The sequence below is a fragment of the Chiloscyllium plagiosum genome, chromosome 4 (genome assembly GCF_004010195.1).
Source record: "Chiloscyllium plagiosum isolate BGI_BamShark_2017 chromosome 4, ASM401019v2, whole genome shotgun sequence".
Taxonomy (NCBI): Eukaryota; Metazoa; Chordata; class Chondrichthyes; order Orectolobiformes; family Hemiscylliidae; genus Chiloscyllium; species Chiloscyllium plagiosum.
In genome coordinates, this window is record NC_057713.1 from 29,848,517 (window position 1) to 29,869,613 (window position 21,097).

The 21,097-nt window shown below is 39.0% G+C and overlaps 1 protein-coding gene across 2 annotated transcripts in view; it reads right to left on the minus strand.

Annotated features, from left to right (window-relative positions):
• LOC122548917 (1-phosphatidylinositol 4,5-bisphosphate phosphodiesterase gamma-1-like) overlaps window positions 1-21,097 on the minus strand; it is a 206,325-nt gene that overhangs the window by 92,811 nt on the left and 92,417 nt on the right. For both annotated transcript variants that reach the window (XM_043687892.1, XM_043687891.1), the window contains exons 2-4: window positions 10,319-10,468; window positions 7,007-7,100; window positions 6,606-6,653 (exon numbers count right to left, since the gene is read on the minus strand). In XM_043687892.1, the coding sequence (XP_043543827.1) occupies window positions 6,606-6,653; window positions 7,007-7,100; window positions 10,319-10,468 (292 nt within the window). The remainder of the gene's footprint in view (window positions 1-6,605; window positions 6,654-7,006; window positions 7,101-10,318; window positions 10,469-21,097) is intronic.

The window sequence follows — 21,097 nt, forward strand, 5'->3', positions numbered from 1 at the left end:
GAATTATGCTGATAATTCCCAAAATATCTTCTGGTCTCTTCACTGGAAAATAAGGGTAGATTTTTTAAAAATCATTCACAGGATGTGGGTGTCACTGGCTTGGCCAGCATTTATTGCACATCCCTAATCTTAACCAAAGGGCAGTAAAGAATCAAGAGATTGCTGTCGGTCTGGAGTCACATGTAGGCCAAACTAGTTAAGGATATCTAAAGGACCATTAGTAAACCAGATATTTTTTTTCTGACAATCGAGAATGGCTTTATGGTCATCATTTGGTTCTTCTTACTTTGTTTGTGGAGTTCAAATGCTTCATCTGCCATGACATGAATTCATACTATAACACATATGTGTATCTTTCTCTCATTTTGTTTTGATTCAAGAATGTAAGGTACTTAGAAGTATTTTATTCTCAAGTATAATATAGCTCCATAAAGGACTTCTAATCACTCTCTTTGCTTTTCATTATAAGTTTCACTCTTAACTCTGAATGTTTCTCTAGTCCTCATGGTTTATAGAAAATTTTAAGTTATTTTGAGATGATGATAGTTTCAAATGGACTATAGGCAATTCAGAATGGAGAAAATCCCGTTTGATTTCCAACAAAACAAATGGCTGCCAGTTCAATTACATCCATTTTCTGCCATTGGACAAAGTCAAAATTGTGCCAAAAACCCAACTTTTAATAGAGAGTTTTCCCTATCAGTACTTATGTTGAGATATCCCTGTGTTCATCAAAAACAATTGCTTTTTTTTGTTCCCAATACATTTCAAATTTCACAGCCAGGTGAGCTGAGAGAGAAAAAGAAATATTTAAAGGTATAGTAATAGACTCATTCTAAGATGTTTTGTGCTATTGATTAAACGTTGGACACCCTCCCAACCCCCATTGTTATCTTTCTATTTATCTGAGACACTTGTCTGTCTTGGTGTTTATTCTTCCCACCTCCACCCTGAACAACCTGTCCCCATCTCTCCAGCATCAGTAGTTGCAACCTTCCCAACAACTTCCAAATATAAACAAGGCTGAGACTTCAATGCTGTACTGAGAGAGTATATAAATCTTAGGGTGTTGTCATTTGGATGCAATTTTAAACTAAATCTACCAGCTGGGAGGAAACTAAAAATGCTATTATACTATTCAAAGGAAAGCAGGGAGACCTGACTAATATTTACCCTCAACAAAATTGTATGACTGGTTACTTATTTCATTGCTGATTGAGGTAACTTGTATGAATCTTGTCTGCTATGTTTCTTTGGAATTCATAAATATAGTGTGGTAGATGTTTTATATATGGACTTTCAAAAGGTATTTGATAAGATAATTTTTAACAGACATATTCAGAAAAAAGAAATAAATGGTATGAAAGGTATAGTGGTAACTTGTGTTCATAATTGATTACGGGAAGGAGGTAGTGAGCATTAGTCAATGGAGATTTTACGGACTGGAGAGAGATATACAATGGGGAACCACAGGAGTCACTATTAGGACAATTACTTTTCTTATATAGCAATGTTTTGACTTGGGCATAAGCCACATAATGTTAAAGCTTGTGGCGTTCACAAAGCTTGGCAATGCAGTACATAGTAATCAGTGGATTAATCAGCCATCCAGAAGCAAGGACTCAAGGTTCAGACAGGCTTCTGTGCCTGCAGATGTTACTCCAAGATGTTGTGTTGCCTCCCTGGGGATAATGGTCAGGATGTCATTGAACAGTTGCAAGGCATTCTGAAAGGAAAGGGCAAACAGTCAGAGGTCATAATTCACATTGGTACCAATGACATGGCTAGAAAGAAGGATGAGTCCCTGCAGCAAGCATTTAGGGAGTGTGAAAAACATGACCTGGAGGGTTGTTACCTGTGGAGTACTGCCAGTGCCATGCACTAGTGAATACAGCAACAAGTGGATACAACAGATTAATATGTGGCTGAAAAGTTGGTTGAAGGGAGGAAGGCTTTAGATTCCTGGATCACTGGGTCATTTTCTGGGGATAGTGATACTTGTACAAGTTCTGATGCAACAGGACCAACACACAGTGAAGGCTAAGGCAGGTACCGATTGAGATGAACAAAATTATAATGGTCATAGATAGGGTGGATAAGAATACTTTTTCTTCCCTTAATTGAGAGTTAAATAACCAGGTGCAATAGATTTAGTTTAAATAGTAGGAGATTTAGAGTAGATTTAAGGAAAAATATTTTTACTCAGAGCTACCTGGAACTCATCTTCTGAGAGGCTGGTGGAGGCATGAACCATCACATCATTTAGAATTATTTGGATGATCACTTGAAGCACCATCGTGTACAAGGCTAAGCACCAAGTGCTGGAAAATGGAACTAGAATGTATGGGTGCTTGATGACTAGCACAACAGATGCCAACGGCCAAAGGGCCTCATTCTGTGCTGTATACTCACTGAATCTATGACTTTGAGACACCCACAGTCTTTCAGCTGCACATCGTTGTCACTGTTTCTTTCTCAACTGTAGTCACTACTGTCCCAGGCAATACTCTCAGCATTGTTCTGCTCATACATCATTGTGCTTCAGTATTGAAATAAATTCAGTATTTTTAGTGGTAGAGCAGAAAGCAGCAAAGACAGGGTAACTGACATTTCTCCATGATGGGGTATGATTGCTCCTGCCCTATTTTCCTGTCGCAGGATATTGCTGGGTGAGTAGGTATACTTCTCTCCACTTCGCAAAATATTTATCTTGGGACAATGACTGTTTTTAATACTGATTGTTAAAGACAGGAATCCAAACCAATGGATCTTGCCATTAAAAATGAGCTTCTCTGAAATAATGTTTGACTCCCAGAAGGCCGATATATATTTTAAGATTTGGTTTGGGGTTTGAAGGCTGTGCAGGGCCCCTCTAGCCACAGTGCTATAGCAACGATTTAGATTCAGTGCCAGAGCAACTGAGTGATTTCCTGAGAGATGGAGCAGCATTATCTTCATTTATCATTGGCGTAAAGGGATGATGTGCCCTGCCGACATCTGCCCTGCAATAATGCAGTGTGAAAAAGACTCACCAAGGGAGGCTACCCGGACTGGAACGTTTAGGTTATAAGGAGAAGTTGGTTAGACTAGGACTTCTTCCACTGGTGCGTAAGAAACTGAGGGGTCACCTTATGGACGTCTATAAAATCATGAAGGCATAGATAAGGTAGATAACCAAAAGCTTTTCCCCATGATAGGGGAGTCTAAAACTAGAGGGCATAGGTGAGAAGGGAAGAGATACAAACAGTCTAGGGGGGCAACCTTTTCAACAGAGGGTGGTGAGTGTCTGGAACAGGCTGCCCAGGAGTAGTGGTGGAAGTGAATACAATTTTGTCATTTAAGAAATATTTAGACAGATACATGGATCATTGACTCTGAGGGAAGACACGAGGATGGCATTATGTCATGTTAGGGTAAAATAATGCAATAGTTTGTGTGATGCATTGTGAATCCTGGAATGAAGAGATTCCTGTTCTTCACTTTACAAAAAAAAGGACACAGTGCAAGGGAGACGGTAGATAAAGGGTAAAATAGCCATCATTTCTTCCTTGATACCTGTGGACTTCCTTGGAGTAACAGGCTCTGGTAATTGTCCAACTCTCTGCAGGACTTGCAGTAATCAGGACAAACCCAGGGAAAGCAGATTGCCTTAATAATTCAATCATAAAATGGCAAACATCAGATCTGTGCTGTCTTATGCAAACCTAATAGCATGGCAAAGTTCTATAAATCATGAAAAGGAGCCATGAGGAAATAGTCATGATTCGGAGATGCCGGTGTTGGACTGGGGTGTACAAAGTTAAAAATCACATAACACCAGGTTATAGTCCAACAGGTTTAATTGGAAGCATACTAGCTTTCGGAGCGACGCTCCTTCATCAGGTGACTGTCTTCCGAAAGCGTCACTCCGAAAGCTAGTATGCTTCCAATTAAACCTGTTGGACTATAACCTGGTGTTGTGTGGTTTTTAAATGAGGAAATAGGGTTGTCTCCAATCTGCAAGGTCATGTTGCAGGAAAGTAACAGGAGGCAGAAGAAATAGTGAAAGTCTCAGAAGTCGGGTCCTCAATCACATGTAGAATAATGTTTGACACTTGGTGAGGAACGTATCACATGTGAGAAGATGATGGAGGCACTTAATGTCCCCTTTGAGATGCAAAGGTCGGCAGCAGTCACCCTTTATGACGTTCTGTCACTTTTGTAATGTGGAAACATGGCAGCCAATCTTTACTCAGCAAACTCTCACAAACAGCAACATGATAATGGCCAGGTAATCTGTTTTGTTTGTGATGTTGATAGAAGGATGATTATTGGCCAAAACACAGACATAACACCCCTACTGTTCTCTGAAACAGTGCCCTGGGATCTGTTACAGCAAGAACAATAGGCAGATGAAGCCTCTGTTTAACATCTCATCAGAAAGTTAAAGCCTCTGACAGTGTAGTACTCTCTCAGTACTAGATTGTCAGTCAATACTTTTATATTCAAGGCTTGAACCTGAAACTTTGCAGTAAGGCAATGAAGGACATTAAGGCATGGAAAAAAGGGAGGGAGGGAGGTAAGGGAAACAGTAAGAAATGAAAAGACAGAAAGCAGCAAGCAGAGAAGTTAGAAACCAGAGAAGGTAGGAGGGTTGGTGCTAGAACAACTGATAATTAGGACACAAGGGTGAATGTCCTATTCTTTGTTGAATAGTATCGTGATCCTTTTATTCTCGTCTCAGAGGGCAGACTGTAGTTTGTTTGGATTGTTTATCCTTGTGTAGCAAAGTGTAAAATCTGAATCACAATAGTTGGAGTGTGACACCTGGGGTGTAATGTATGTGCCATGACGGCCTGAATGTGGTGTGCACAGCAGGATTCCAGAAATGTATGCGTGATACACAGTTAAATGGACATAGGTACTTTGTTAGCTTCTATGAAGAATTGACCATGGATCCTCTCGGTGATCCCATTACAAAATAAATTAGGAAAGGAGAAATACTTCTTGATAGTACATGATGCTAAACTAGCAAAGGTGAACTGAATTAATTTTATTCAAATTATATTTTGGAACTTTCTTAATATTTCAACTTTGATAATGTAGTGTTTCTTTACAGAATGAGCAAGGGGTTGTTGAGTATCTTTAGCTTATTGGCAGGGATAGTGGTGTGGGATGTTATTATAATTGAGTTATTGTCCAGAAGAGAGGTCATTGTTAAGGAATACCAATGGTAAGCTGAAATTGGTCGAGTGGAGAAACCATTGTGAGAAAGCAAGGCTCATAGCACAAGGACACAAACCAAGTTGAAAGAAAGAGACAAAAATAGAAATTGCTGAAAAAACTCAGCAGGTCTGGTAGCAGCTGTGGAGAGAAATTAGAGTTAATGTTTCGGGTCCAGTGACCCTTTCTCAGAACCCTGAAAGAAGAGAAGCTGAGGAAGTCAAGAGATTGTGATCAGATGCACATCCCAATTCGCCTTATCCAATGAGAAGAAATTGACGGTAAATGCCTTGTTTCAAAGTGATCATTAAAACACAGAGCAACCTGTTGCTCAGCTTCCTGTTGATGGTAATGGGTTCACTGATAAAAGCCAACTTCGTTTGAACCCAATGCTCTGTTTTCTGGTCACAAGTGATTCTCTGAATGGAGATTTGTAAGTGATGATACAACTCTTTGAACGAGAGTTCTCTGGTCACAAGGGACAACCATTGCTGCTGTGAAGTGTTCCATTAAGACCCTTTCAAGAATTGATGCTGGTAACTAGATATCCAAATTTGTGGTATCCTCCTAGAATGCAGAGCAGTGGAAATGACCCGCAGTCTGACCTTGTGAGATCAGCTGAGTTTGCAACATCTTCTACTTCCTGTTAAACTTGAAATTGAATGCTCCCAACTTTTCTGTTTTTAGTACAGGTGGGTGTCTCCATTTTGACAGCTGGTGAGACATGACAGGAAGCATCTATTTCTGTTGAAACATTCAGAAATGTGTGTGTGAGTGCTGCGTATGTGTGCATATGTGTGTGTGCACGTGCGCGTGTGTGTGTGTGAGAGAGAGAGAGAGCGAGAGAGATAAGCCAGTGTGCCCTCTCCTGAGCACTATCCACTGACTCAAACTGAATGTTGGAATTCTGTATGAGCCATACCCACATACTCATAGACATATAGCATGTATCACAGAAGCTGGGGCATAGTAATATATAGAATCCAGTCACTGTTTCCTCAGCTGATGGTCAGGGAGGTGCAGCAAATTGATTTTTAAAAAATAGTGATTCCTAGCTGAGTAACTTATTTGGAAAGAAGACAGAAGGATTGAACTCAGATGCAATGTTCACAATTCATTCCTATCTCAAACCTCTTCGCCAAAATCCACTGCATCAATAATTAGAACATTTATGAAAGAGGAGAAGGCCATTTGGCCCATTTTATCTGTATCAGCTGCAGAAGAGCTATTCAGCTTGAACCCTTTTTCCAGTCTTTGCAGTCCTTTGCAAACTAAACACACAACACAACAGATACGTTGGAATTAAAAAAAAACAGAGAAAAAGCAAAGAAACTTAAACATCTCCGGCATTCATTGGGGAATGGTGAAACCCTTCCAAATGTCAAAACCCGTCTGCAGCTCACCTGTTTTCTTTGTTCCTATCCATCAGATTAAATTGCTTCCTGAGCCATCTGAAAGGAGAAGACAGCCAACGTTAGTCAGTCTCAGAGGAATGCAGTTGTGTGATGGTTGTACTCGATTTGTACACTACTTCCAGTATACTGTGCAAAAGTTGATTTCCATCAAAATACATCTTGTGTCTCTAACATCCTCTGGTAGCTAAAACATCCAGGTAAAGTTCCTCAGGATAGCGGTGTCCATGTTTATTCAAGTGAAGTGCTCCAACTTGCAACATTCACTGCTCTATTGTCATTTAAAACCAGCCCTCAGAAATTGTTGACCACTTCAAAAACCTGGCACATTACAACATGGCTCCCAATAGACCCTAACCTCCATTATTAGATATACAAGGATCATATCTTACCTTTCTACCTGGAGGGGTGTCGGAGATTTCTGGGTGTCCTGAACCAGCCAGTTCAATCCTGTTACCCAGAAACTGATATCGTCTTCATTGAATGCTGTAGACAATGAAAATCATCATCACTAAAAAGTACTTTGAAAAGATTTATTTCATTTAAACTTCTTTTTCAGATTCATGCATTAAAGGTGAAAATTTAGGGCCGATAAATAGAGCACCTTTGACTTCAAGCATCATGTGCTACAGCCAGCATTCCACGTCATAAAATAAGCAATACACAGAGAATCGTCCTCCGCATTGTAATTACGTATCCCAAACTCTGATTGAGAACAACTCTTCTCATCAGTAGCATATCTCTCAATTTCCTTCAGTAGCTGTCTTATATTGGAAATTGACAACTTAGTGTATTACATAAAGGTCAAGCCACTTCAGTGACCAACAGTGAAAGGTTGATTTTGAGATGCGACTCACAGACAGGACAGACTGGATAAGGACAGCAGGTTTATTTCCTTAAAGGGCATGTATGAACCGTTTGCCTTCTGTAACAAGCTGATAGCTTAATAGACATCGTAACTGACACCAGAGTTTATTTCTATATTTTCATTTTTTTTTAAACTTATTGTCCACAAAGGCATTGTAAGGAATCTACCAACTGGCTCAGACCTGATCCACATAATGATCTTTCAACAGGCACTTGTATTTTCTTATTTCTCTCAAACAAAGTTAAAAGGATTGTAAGAAGTGGTTAACACAATTTCATGACAAAATGATTGGAAAATTTAATATAAACCGATGTAATACATAAATTTGCAATTATACATTGCTTTTCGGCTATTAAATGTCCCATAGCTCTTTACAGGAGTCTAATCAGATAAAAACTGACAACTGGCCAAAGAAAGATACAGAAGGAAAGGTGACCAAGGATTGACAAAAAGATTGATTTAAGGAGTTTGTTAGGAGTCGGGGGGAGATAGAGAGAGGTGAAAACTTGGGAAGGTCCAGAGAGAAAATGGGGTGGCACAGTGGTTAGAACTGCTGCCTTGCAGTACCAGGAATCTGGGTTCAATTCCAGCCTTGGGTGACAGTCCATGTGGGGTTAGCACACTCACATTATGTCTGTGTAGGTTTCCTTCCACAGTCCAAAGATGCATGCTGGCCATGCTAAATTGCCCATAGTGTCCATGGATGTGTAGTTTAGATGAATTAGTCATGGGAAATGCAATGTTACAGGGATAGTGTAGAGGGGTGAGTTTGAGTGGGATGCTCTTCAGAGAGTCAGTGTAACTTGTTAGGCTGAATGGCCTGTTTCCAAACTGTAGTGATTCTATATTTTTAAAAAAAATCAGAACTTGAAGAATCTTTACACCTGAAGGCATGCAATCAATTGTAGGCAAAGAAAATGAAGACAGCATGAAAGGATAGTGTGAGAGGAACACAGTTGTCAGACAAGTTTTAGGTGTACAAGAGGTTACTGAGGTATGGAAGGGTGAGATGGAGTCAATGTTGGCAATGAGAATTTTTAACATTGAAGCATTGAAGCATTGATGGACTAGGGACCAAAAACGTTAAGCAAATTCAGGAAGTAATGAGTGAATGGAATTGGATTCTGCATTCATCACAAATTGCTTAGCATGCTGAGGGAGACCCCTTTCTGCTGTGTGGTTTTCTGCCTACATCCATGAGTGTTGGTTCAAGACAGACTGGTTGACGAGCAGGCAAAGTCAAGAACTGACTTCAGGCTTGGGTTTCTTTGTAACTATTTCATGAACCCAGCACCCACATGCTTCTCTGCACGCTTCGACTATTCACATGACTAGACATCAGCCATCTGCTTCATTTTTGACATTGCTCATTTCTTTCTCAACTTTGCCCACACTGTGCTATTTATGACCAGTGAGAAGCAGCTCCATGACATCGCCACAACGTTACTCCAGAGTCCTAAAGACCTAGCAAAGCAGATCATTCTTCAGAACATTCAGTGTTTTATTTGGTTAAGATATTCCTCAAAGTTAGAAGCGTATCACATAGATTGGCACACCATTCACATCCCTTCACTAATAATAAATTCATACAGTGCAAACAATGAAATTCTATTAAGGAGTGTATTGGTATATATGGCCTTTCAAAGGATGTATGAGTTTTGCTGCAGTGTTATACACAAAGATAAAGTGAAGCTCTGAGTGTTACGTATTAGATATAGTTATCAAAAAAACTGAGCTCCAGATCATTGCTGGAACAGTCAAGAAAATGGGCCTTTTACTAAATAGCTGGAAAACTAAGATTAAGAAGGCATGCATATTTGTTAGCTGAGGAATAGACGTTAAAAGCAGAAAGATTATGCTGCAACTGTACAAAAGTTTGATTAGGCCAGCACTCGTGTATTGTGTGCAGTTCTGGAATCCACATTGTGGGAGGGATGTTATAGCACTGGAGAGGGTGCAGACATTTACCAGGTCATTGTCTGGACAGGAGGGTTTTAGTTACAAAGAGAGATTGGATAGAATGGGGTTGTTTTTGTTAGAGCAGAACAGACTGTAGATGGACATGATTAAGATAAATATGAATATGAGGGGCATAGACAGGTTAGACTGGAAGAAAGTTTGTCTCTTGACAGAGCGATCAATGAGCAAAAGGTGTAGATTTAAGCAGGAGCTTTAGTACAGATGTGAGGGAAAATGCTTTCACTCACAAAGTGATGGGAATCTGGAATTCACCGCCTGAAAGAGTGCTGGAGGCAGAAACTTTCATAAAATTTAAGAAGTATTTAGGTGTACACTTCATGGCTATGGACCAAGTGCTGGTAAGTAGAATTACAATTGTCAGGTGGTAATTATTGAACAGCTGAGACTTGATAGTCCAAAGAGCTATAGCCTCTGTGGCTGTAAGTTCAGCTTTCTCCCACTATGGTTCATACTGTTGCAGCATATCATATCATTGTTGAACTCTCAGCAGCAAAAGGGTCTTATCGTGCCTTGCAGATGTCCAGCAATCTGTCTTCCAACATAGTGCAAGGATTGTTGCAATTATGCACCGGGGAGAGGCAGAGGCACTGTGCAGCATGTGTCTGTGCTGAAGTGTTTGACATCTTGCAGGATTACTGTCAGGAGAGTTTTAGTCGACATTCATGTTTATATCTGATCTGAGACTGCTTGATAGGACAAAGTTGAGAGATTATTATTCTGCATACTGCCTAGTCTGGACTGTACTCGATGGGGGACTGCTTAGTCCTGATAATGAATTGACCGTGATTCAGGTTCCAGATTCCAGCTCTAGCATCTCTTTACTTGGGATGAGAAAAAAAGGAATTCAGTAAGTTACCTGAAAGACTTAGTGTTTTCAGCCTGAATTCCATCCCATACAGAATGACAAAGCACAGACTAGCATCCAGTTTGCGTGCATCATCTGGATAACGTTCAAAATCTCTTGAATTCTTCCCAGGTCGAATTTCTTTAATTTCCCGGATGTCAACTATATAAAAAGAAGAAAAGAAGTCTCAGCTTATTCCATGAATTAAGTATGAACAATATTGCATCCACATGACCTCTCTGTCAACATTTTTATTATGAATGCTCATTCCCATATTTATAATGCAAACTGATTATATAAAAGTTGTAAAGCTGCAATTATGCCCTCCCTCATTGAAGAAGCTAAAGCATAATCATTAGCAGCAGCATGTAATTATAGCATGACAGGTTACATGGATAAGTTGCATTATAACTTTGGACTGAGGATACAATGAGAATAGAAAAATAAAAACATAACATATTACTTTATAATGGTGACTGAATTAGTTTTCTTTTTTTCCAATGACCCTCTGCCTACTAACCCCACTTCAATCAAAGACTAGAGTTAGTCTTCAATTTCTGTGTGCAATGCCAGAAGAGGTCAAATAGTAATATGATGTAGATTTTACATGGTTGTATACATTCTGTTTTGAAAATCTTATTTCTCTTTGGCATGTTTTAGAGTTTTTGTCAACTTCTTTCCAATATACATTCCTATTTGTATATTTATGAAGTAAACTTGTCACACAGTAATTATTTCTTTCAGTGAACAATGTACTGTAATAAAGACATTGTCCACTGCTGAAACATTTAGTCTTGATGCATTAATTAATTTTAAAATTGCCCAATTTCTATGATCCCAGCTGATTTTAATATTCACAAGTCAGATCCCAAGGTGGTTGCTAGCTTGATGGACAGTTAATTTTAGCTTTGCAATTTGTTTAATGTAGCGGTTAATCACTGAACATATTCACAAAAGGCTATAAATGTGTTTTTATAAAATAGCATCAGCATTTATTAAATACAAAATAAAAATAAGAAATATTTTGGACTAATTCAAAGAACTAATTCAAACAATCTTATTACAAATATCAGAAATAAATATTCAAATCTTTTCCGCTCAGTAACAACCTTGCAATCATCAACCCTCAATGTATGGTCACTCTGTTTCTACTTCAGAATTCCTTGGACATGGCTTTAACTAATTTCTCTTTAGCTCACTTCTGTAGTCACTTCATGATTTCTTTTAGTTGATGTCTCTTCCGGAGACCCTTAAGCAAACTGCTAACACAGCTCACTTATTTCTTCACGTGAGGTCCCTAAACTCTATCTCCACAGTCTTTTGCTTCTAGAGTTTATCTCTTACTGACATTAAGCCACTCAGGACTTCTCTTCTCCTGCCCTGTTTCAGAGACTGTTGAATTGCAATGTCCACTTTAGAATTCAAGTTTCATCATTATAATAATGATGATGTTAATAATATGTGAACCTTCACACGATATTTATACTGATTCTACTAACCAACAATATGTAGCTATAAAATTGTAAAACATGGTATAAAATTTAGCTAGTAACTAAAAATAACAAAGTATTAGCTGAAACATGATAGAAGTTATCAAATCTCTTTAAAATACTAATATAAAGAAAAGCAGTTTGAAATTTACCCATGCCCCTGGTTAAATTGCTTCCCCATTTTACTTGAAAACTGCTACAAATTTCGAAGTATCTGAAACTTTTATGCCCCCCAAAATGTTAAAATCAAGTTTAATACTATGGGCTGTTCTGACTGACTAGATTTTGAGAAACTGTTTTCACTTATGGAAGATATTAATACTAAGGACCAGAAATACAAGATCCTTATGAATACATCCAAGTGGAAAGAAAAGGTAAGTTTTTTGGATGAAGCACAGTGGCTCAGTGGTTAGCACTACTGCCTCACCCAGGGACATGGGTTTGATCCCAGCCTCTGGTGACTGTCTATGTAGAGTTTGCACATTCTCCCATTGTCTGCGTGGGTTTCCTTCAAGTGCTCTGGTTTCCTCCCACAATCCAAAGATGTGCTGGTTAGATGGGTTGCCCATCGGAAATGCAGAGTTAAAGGGATAGGGTTAGGAGGTGAGTCTGGGTGGGATGCTCTTCGAAGGGTTGAGGCAGATTCAATGGGCCAAATTACTTCCTTACACACTATACAGATCCTACGAATTATTCAGAGGATGATTATAGTGTGGAGTTCACTTCCTCTAGAAATGGTTGAGGCGAATATCTTTGATACTCTCTAATTGAAACTAGATACATACATGAGGGAAGTTATGTTGAAAAGTTGAGGTGAGACAGATGGTGGTGACTCATATGGATTATAAACACCAGCAGAGACGAATTGAGCTGAATTTTCCTGTTCTGTGCAAATGTAACGCTGCGTATTTTTAAAAAATGTGACTTCAAACTTATATATTTCACAATAGTGATTAAGTATGTCCACTTAATTAACTTTTGTACCTTCTAATGAAGAAGGGCTTATGCCCGAAACGTCGATTCTCCTGTTCCCTGGATGCTGCCTGACCTGCTGCGCTTTTCCAGCAACACATTTTCAGTTTTGTACCTTCTAATGTCTTGGCTGAAGTTTTTCTATTTGAAGACCTCAATCTCTTCCACAAAGCTTGAATTTGGACTTGATACTTTTGCTTCAAGCTATGAGCTAAATTAAGATTGTGCATTCTGTACATGTGGCATGTGTTGAAAAAAAGTAAATGCTAATTTTGTAAACCTGCGAGACAGGTATTCTACTTTCTAACATCAAACAGAGAAGCAGACAACAAAGAGAGAAAGTAAAGAATACAGAACATGCAGTGTCTCATTCTAGTTTGATTTAAAAAAATAAAATAAAATGTTTGCTTAAGCAAATAAAGTTTATTTGAAGGAAATAGAAAACATGGAATGTGGAGGGAGTGTGCACATGATGACCAGGTTTCCTAAAGTGAACTAATCCCATTTGACTGTGTTTGGCCATATCCTTTAAATTTTTCCTATCCATGTAACTGTCCAATATTCTTTTAAATATTGCAATTGTATCTTCCTCTGGCAGTTCATTCTATATATGCACCACCTTCTGTGTGAAAAAGTTGTCTCTGGGACACTTTTAAGTCTTTCTCCCTATACCCTAAACCTTTTTTTAACCTTCTTTAGGTAATGCTGCCACTATGTCATTGTCTCCATTTTGCAGAAATCAGAAGAATTAAAGGTGACATAAGAAAAAGGCATTGTTGCACATTGAGTTCAACTTTTCCACTCCACTGTTACTCTCATTTCTGACAGTCATAAAAGCACAGTGTTACAGATTGGGAGCAGCGGATTCCTCATTACAGTCAGTGAATTCCAACTTTAGGAACTATGGATCAGGTGTAGCACAGGACACGGAAAAGTAACATTTCTTTTCTTCTACCTGAGCAAAATGCCACAGGCCCAGCATCAGGAAATCGTTGAATTATAGAATGGTTACAGTGTAGGAGTGACCACATAAAGTCTGTGCCAGCTCACTGAATTAGCTTTATTGTCACGTGTTCTCGAATGAGTGCAGTGAGAAGTTTGCAGTGATGCTGCTTATGGCATCACCTTAGGTATGAGATACCTCAGTACAGATACCTAACTACTTGGTATAAAAATGAAAGACTAATAAATAAAAGTTCAGCATAAAAATAGAAACGTAAAAAAGTACTCGATTTTCTGTCCTTTCACCCCAATCCCTCCCAGGACCTCGCCACCAGGATTAAGTATCTAGGGTGTCCCGGGCTTCAAAACTAAAGGCCTTGAGCTGGACAATCCAGCTCGTCCCATCTCTGTGTACCTTTCCAAAAGCCCAACAATTTATTATTTTAAATACTAATTCATTCTCTCTTGAAAACCACCATTAAGATTGCCTCCACCACCCTTTCACCAGTGTTTTCAACATTGCAATCACTCAATGCCTTATAAATGCTGTTCCTCATGTCTTCTTAGGTTGCTTAACCAATTGCCTTAAACTGTTGTTTTCGAGACATCAGCCCTTCCATTAATGGAACCAATTCTTTTCTATCTACGTTGTAATGGACATTCTTGATTTTGGTGATGACTTTTGATGACATTTTAAAGCCTTCTTGATGGTTTTACTAGCTTTAGCTAGTATCAACCCCCCCACACCATGTCAACCTCCCCCCCACTCCGCCCGGCCCCAATTCAGCATGGTATTCTTCCTTAATCAAACTTATTATCATCTTAAAACCTCAGCTAACGTAAATTCCAGATCAGTGAAGGAACTTAATCAGCTTTTAAACTTCTAACCTGGATGCTATAATAAAATGTTTTCCCTCTGTAAGTTTTGAAATCAGCAAAACTATGCACAATGTTCAAATCTATCTTAAAAAATAATAGTTGTAGATATTCAGTCAAATACATTTGAAGAGAACTGTACTCACGATATAATTTATTTAGAATGGCCTGATCTTAACTTTTCAAAATAAGACTCAACTCTTTCTTGTCTGAAGATAGCTGCTCTCTGTTTACACGTATGGCCTTTAGAATTCTTATTCTTTTAAATGGTTCTTTCAAATCTTAGAATTTGCCACTGTAGCAGAAAGAGAGACTTCCATCATTCCTTGTATATCCATGAAAACAATATTTATGACTCTGCTTATACTGTTTCTTAGTTAATTTTTTTAGGTTCAAATACTCTTCTGTGGATTCTGTCACAGGTGTTTAGCTATCCTGCAATGTCCTTAAAAGTCTTGCGCTATTCGCTAATTTCAAATATAACTATTTTCTAGGAAATATTCAAATGCTACATATTTACAATAATTTCTAAGTAAAGTCTCTTTTTTCATTAATTTGGCCATTTCCTTCGTATTTGAAAGCATCTTTCATGTCTCTCTATAATCTTCTCTGCTTTAAAGAAAACCACCCTCCAATTTCTCCAAACTATCTATACAGTCAAAGTGAGAAAGTGAGGACCACAGATGGTGGAGAGTCAGATTCGATAAGTGGCTCTGGGAAAGCACAACAGGTCAGGCAGCGTCCAAGGAGCAGGAGAGTCAAAGTCCCTCATTCTTGGAATATTCTATAGTTATATTCCAGTGTATTTACAAACTATTTCCTAAATCTGACCAAAGTACTTTGGCAGACATTTCATAGACAATAAATCAGGATTCAATCCTGTTTTTTAGCAGGAAACTACTCATCCATTGCACCATATTTTGTATTATTTATTCCTGAATGGGCCAATGTTTTATTACCCAGTTGGCAGTTGAGTCATTGCCGTGGGTCCTGGAATTACATGTAAGCCAGCAGCTTTCCTTCTCAAAAGGTCATCTCTAGAGTAGCCTTTAAGTTTAGAGTTTTATTGAATTCAAATTGCACATCTTCTACAGTTGGATTTGAACTAATGTCCACAACACAGGGGTTCAAGTATTGCTAGACCACTGACATTACTACTTTGCAACCACTTCTCTAATAGTTACAATGCTGGGATAGTGGTGAGAATAGCCATCTTATCCTCTATTCCATTTGCAAAACTGGTTTTACAAACACTCCTTATGACAAAAGCAATCTTTAATTTTCTTTAAAATCACCTACAAGTGAAGATAAAATCATGCTTACAACTAATTGAGGAAATTTGAGGCTGCCTCCAAATGTCCCAGCCATTCACAGCATATTGCAGACATTCATAAATAGGTCTCAATCGAGTTGGTCTATACATCTGCCAGAGAATTGCATGTCGTTTTTCCAGGCACCTCGTGCCCCTTCCCTCCTCTTCTAAAATTACTAACTGCTTCCTAAAGTACATTTCCAAAGACACCCTTTACTACCTTATCTCTTTTCATCTATGAGTTTTAACTGAGCACCAAGATGCTATACCATTTCAGGAGGCCTCATAGATGAGTTTAATCCTATGCTAATTTAGTATCTAAATTCCTTCATTTACCAGCCAGTTGTGAAAATGAGCAGGAAAATCTTCCATAATCTGTGATACCATTATTGCTACTTCAGCTCTGGCAGGATGGACAGGAGGATGAACAAGTGACATCCCTGGTCTGTATATTCCAGTCCGTGAGCCTTCAGGGGAGTTCTTCCATAATTTAATCATAAATTGCCTTCTCATCACTTTTATGTCAATTTAAAAAGAAGCAACACAATAACGGTGTGAGAACAAATGCTTAAAAAAGGAATTATTTGCTTTTATGTACTCTTATACACTCTTAGGAAATCTTAATTCACTTTTCAGCCAATTAAATACTTTCACACACAGTCATTCATGCAACATAGGGAAGCAATGAAGCTAACTTGCATATGGTTTAAGTACTGAAGTAAATAACTAAATTTTTTTTCTTAATGATATTGATTAAGGCAAAATTAATGGCCAGTACACAGAACAAACCTGACTCTTCAAAATAGCACGACTGGATCTACGTCTGCAAAAAAGTTGAATTGGCACATCTGACAGCGTAGCACTTTGCCAGTATTGTATTGAAATGTTAACTAAGAGATTGTGCTGAAGTCCTTAATATGTGACTGAAACCTACAGATTTTTGCTCACAGACAAGAGTGCCATAGCTGTCACCTTCTGGAAAGTTAGTTTTGTATAACAATTGTAACAAAGACAAATATAATCCTTGGTGATAAAAACATTGCCAAGTGTGGATCTGAATGAAATCAAATGCAAAGTTCCTGAAATCGTGTCCAAGGCTGTGCCAAGTTAACTGATCTCATTATTGCTATGATCCCCACAAAGAACAAAACTTTACGAAGAGATTTGAATTTCCAGTGATCAACTTGAAGAAATTGCAAGACTTTAAGACAAGATTTTAACATTTTAAACATTTATTGTAAAAAAAACCAACATCAACATTGACTGAATGTTACTTATTTGGCAACTGATACTGTAAATTACAGAAAATATATCACTTATTTGAATTTAAACATGACTGTACATGTTAAAATGGGTGTCTACCCAGACCTCTGGCCAATCAGAGGATGGAAGATATATTGAAAGGTGGCATAATCAGGGCTTCTGCTGATTTCATGCCCACTCAAGATCTAGTGTCATTCTTACATCTGAGGCCAGGTTAGGAGGGAGAGGTGTCCATAGGTGAAAGCATTGAGGGGGTTTGGCCACAATGGAGTATTTCTTAAGAGGCTACCGTTTTCTGATACCATGTCTCTCGAAAAGGCAATGAGTATCTTTGAGTAAGGATCACACCTCACTTTGGGAGTCTGCAAGCAAACTTGACAGGATGAACTCACTCGCATGTTCCCCACATGGTGAGAACCCCACCTGCTTGCTAGATGAACATTAATGGTGTGCCAGTGGGCATTAATTGGTAATTGTAAGAGCTCTGATTGGTGCAGACATTTGTGGTCTTTCCAACCACAGAAATAGCTGGGACAGAGGTGGGAAGATGCTGAGGAACCATGTCCAAAACCCACTTATCCGATTAGATGCCTTCTCCCGACTCCCCACCAGCACTGAACTTGCCCTCCATTGGGGAGGACACAAGATTCCACCCAATAACTTCATTATCATTGTATGATCAGACTACCATGACGGTTGAAGAGAATCAAGAGGTAGTGTGGCATTGTTGTGTCAAGCAATATGTTCAAAAAAGAGGAGGAAGTTGATGGAGTACAGAGAATTATTATTGCTGAGACGTTGTTCTTGCATTACTTGGTAGTATGCCTCTCCTTGTTCTCCTTAAAGTCTAGCAAAGGCACAGTGCTATTTAAACATAAACAGGTAAACATCTACATTAATACAAATGCAGTAGAGGACTGTCATACAAAAGTACTACAGGTTCACTTAGTTATAGTAGTTATCTCTCGGTTAACATCAAATATAAAATGTGCGATTGTACAGCTTTAAATCCTGTATTTATCTTTCTGTTTTTATTCATTTCTGAGACAGGGGATTTAAACTGCTCCTAATCTGTGGGAGACTCTTGCATTTAATATCTGTGTCTAGTTGGGGGATGTTACATATTACTGAGAGTATTATCTGAGACTACTGTTCATTAAGAACCTCATGTTGCAACTCAGGGCCTCTGCTTTGATAAGTGGAAAGCATTTCCAGGAGGTCAGTCCTCATCTTTTGCCAGTCTGGTTACCAAGGCGACCCTGGCATGCTGTCAGGAAACTGTTGACATCATCTGCACCAAGCTGCCAATTTTTGCAGAGCTTCAAACAGGGAATTACAGCTTTTGCTCTCTGAATCACTACAAAAATCTGTCTTTAACCCGACTCTCTCTGCTGGTGTACTCAGCCTTTACTTAGATTGTGATGACTGTGATTGTGTGATCAGGATTTGATATTTAAAGAGGGCTGAAATACTGTGTGGAATTTAGATCACAGTTATATAAATCTTCTATTAGACATCACACTACCACACTAGACTACCACACTATTGGCTTAGGTAAGGCTACAGCACTGACTCTCCAGTGATACTGAGACTAAAATGTGGTCAGCTAAGAAAGCCAAGCTTTGTCATCAGTTCTGTACAGATCATGTGTGATCTGACTGAAGTGTCCAAGGTAGTTAAAAGAAAAGGTAGACAGAAACTATTTCCACTGCTGATGAAGTCCAGTATGAGGAGATATTGGCTTAAAATTAAAGCTGTGCCATCAACGTTGAGAAACAATGCTTTGTAAAAGGGTATGATTTGGAGATGCCTGTGTTGGATTAGGGTGGACAAAGTTAAAAATCACACAACACCAGATTATAGTCCAACAGGTTTATTTGAAAGCACTAGCTTTTGGAGCGCTGCCCTTTCACAAACACCTGATGAAGAAGCAGGCTCCGAAAGCTACTGCTTCCAAATAAACCTGTTGGACTATAACCTGGAGTTGTGTGATTGTTAACTTTGTAAAAGGGGCAATGAAAACCTGGAATTCTAGCCCACAAAATATTGTTGAGGGCCAGTAAATTTAAATTTTCAAAATTGAAATCACGATATCTTCATCAAGCAAAAGATTCAAGAATGCAGAAGCCAGGTCCAGCTAGGATCTAGGACTGAATGCTGAACAGGTTTGAGACTGAATAACCTACCCCTGTTCCTACGTTCCTGTGATATACAAGTTCATCAGACATTCCGAAGTTTAACTAGGATAAAAGTTCAGGGTTGCGTTACAGAGACCAGGATTTTGCAGATTAGATTTTTAGCCTGTGTTGTGAAGCATAATCCCATTTTAGCAAATGATGAAGTAGCACAATTGATTTCAACATTCCTGAGTAAGTGTAAAATATTTTCGTCCTTGACCCTACTGATTGCAGAGCAGAATTGTTTTACAGGAAGGGTGCATTGTTCACTGGATGACAATCGCAATGCTGCATGAAACTTGTAGATAACCCAATCCTAATGCTATTTTCAGACCAACATCTGAAAAATGATCAGTTGGATGACACAGATGTCCTCATAGTAATATTCTACAGCAAGAACCCATACCTTTAGGAAAGGAGGGATATAACCGGATAAAGGGTGGCTAATGTCCAGATAATGCCTTATTTGGGAGGTGTGGGAGCAGAGTCAGTACTGAAGAAGAAAGCAATACATTGCACGGGAACATTAATACATCTGCAGAAAGGTAAATCAAGCTCAACACAGATAAATATGCCGGATATATTTTGGTAGGAAGAATAGAGAAATCACTTAATCCTTATAAGGTGCAAATCTAAGTGAGACAAAGGAACAAAGGATGACAGAGTACAAATGATCATGACCGTGATTAAAGCAAACACTGCACTAGGCTTTAATCGTAGAGGAAGAAAATTGAAAAGTAGTTAATTTATGTCAAAACATTATTGAACCTTGGTTAGGTCACACTGTGTGTCGTTCAGGTTGCTATGCTATGAGAAAGATGTAGAGGCTCAGATGAGGGTTCAGAGAAGATTTACAAGGATGAGATATATATTAGGAAAATATTGGCATTGTGGTTATCTTTTCTCTTGAATACAGAAGGTTGAGGGGTTACCTAATAGCTATGAAAGTTTTCGAATTGATACAGAGACAATATAAGGAAATTTCTACTTTGTTGAGTGGTGTAGGCAACAGCAAAAAAAGTTGGAAAAACATGGTGAGAATGAAAAAGTCGAAACCCTGACATCAAGAAATAAGTTTCCTATTTTCCCCTTCAGCTTTAAAGAATGACCTCAGAATCTGTCTACTCAGTGGTGACTACATCATTTCCATGCATTTGCATTTAATCGCATTTCTATGTCATTTACATTTTTTCTCTCCTTGGACAAGAAAATGAATGGTCATAGAATCATACAGCATGGAAATAGACCCTTCGGCCCAACTTGTCCATATCAACCAAGTTTGTGATGGTCTTCTTTGGATTGGTTTGCTGAGGCAATGATTACAGTGAAGGGGACAATGTATGACAAATGGGCAGGATCTCTATCAGTGGGACAGGAACTTTACACAAGTCATCATCACTCTGACCTTTATATGATTATATATAGCATCAAATCGGCTACGCGATGTGTTTCTACGATGGCCTTCCTGGCCAACGCTAAAGCCGACGTACCGCACCTCAGCAGCTACAGGAGATGGTCGAGCTTGTGGGCCCATGGGCCATCAGTTTGGTCGAGGGGCAACGATAGCCGCGCCTCCGGCCTGGGTATCCTGTTGTGAGGAGGCAACTTCACCATCTCCGAGGTTAAGGAGGTGGTGGGCGAGCACCTCCTCGTCGCCGACGTCATGTACAGGAATGCTCCCCTGAGACTGATTAATGTGTACGCCCCAGTGGGTAAGAGTGAACGGTTGGCCGTCCTGCAGCAGCTTCCACTGTTGCTG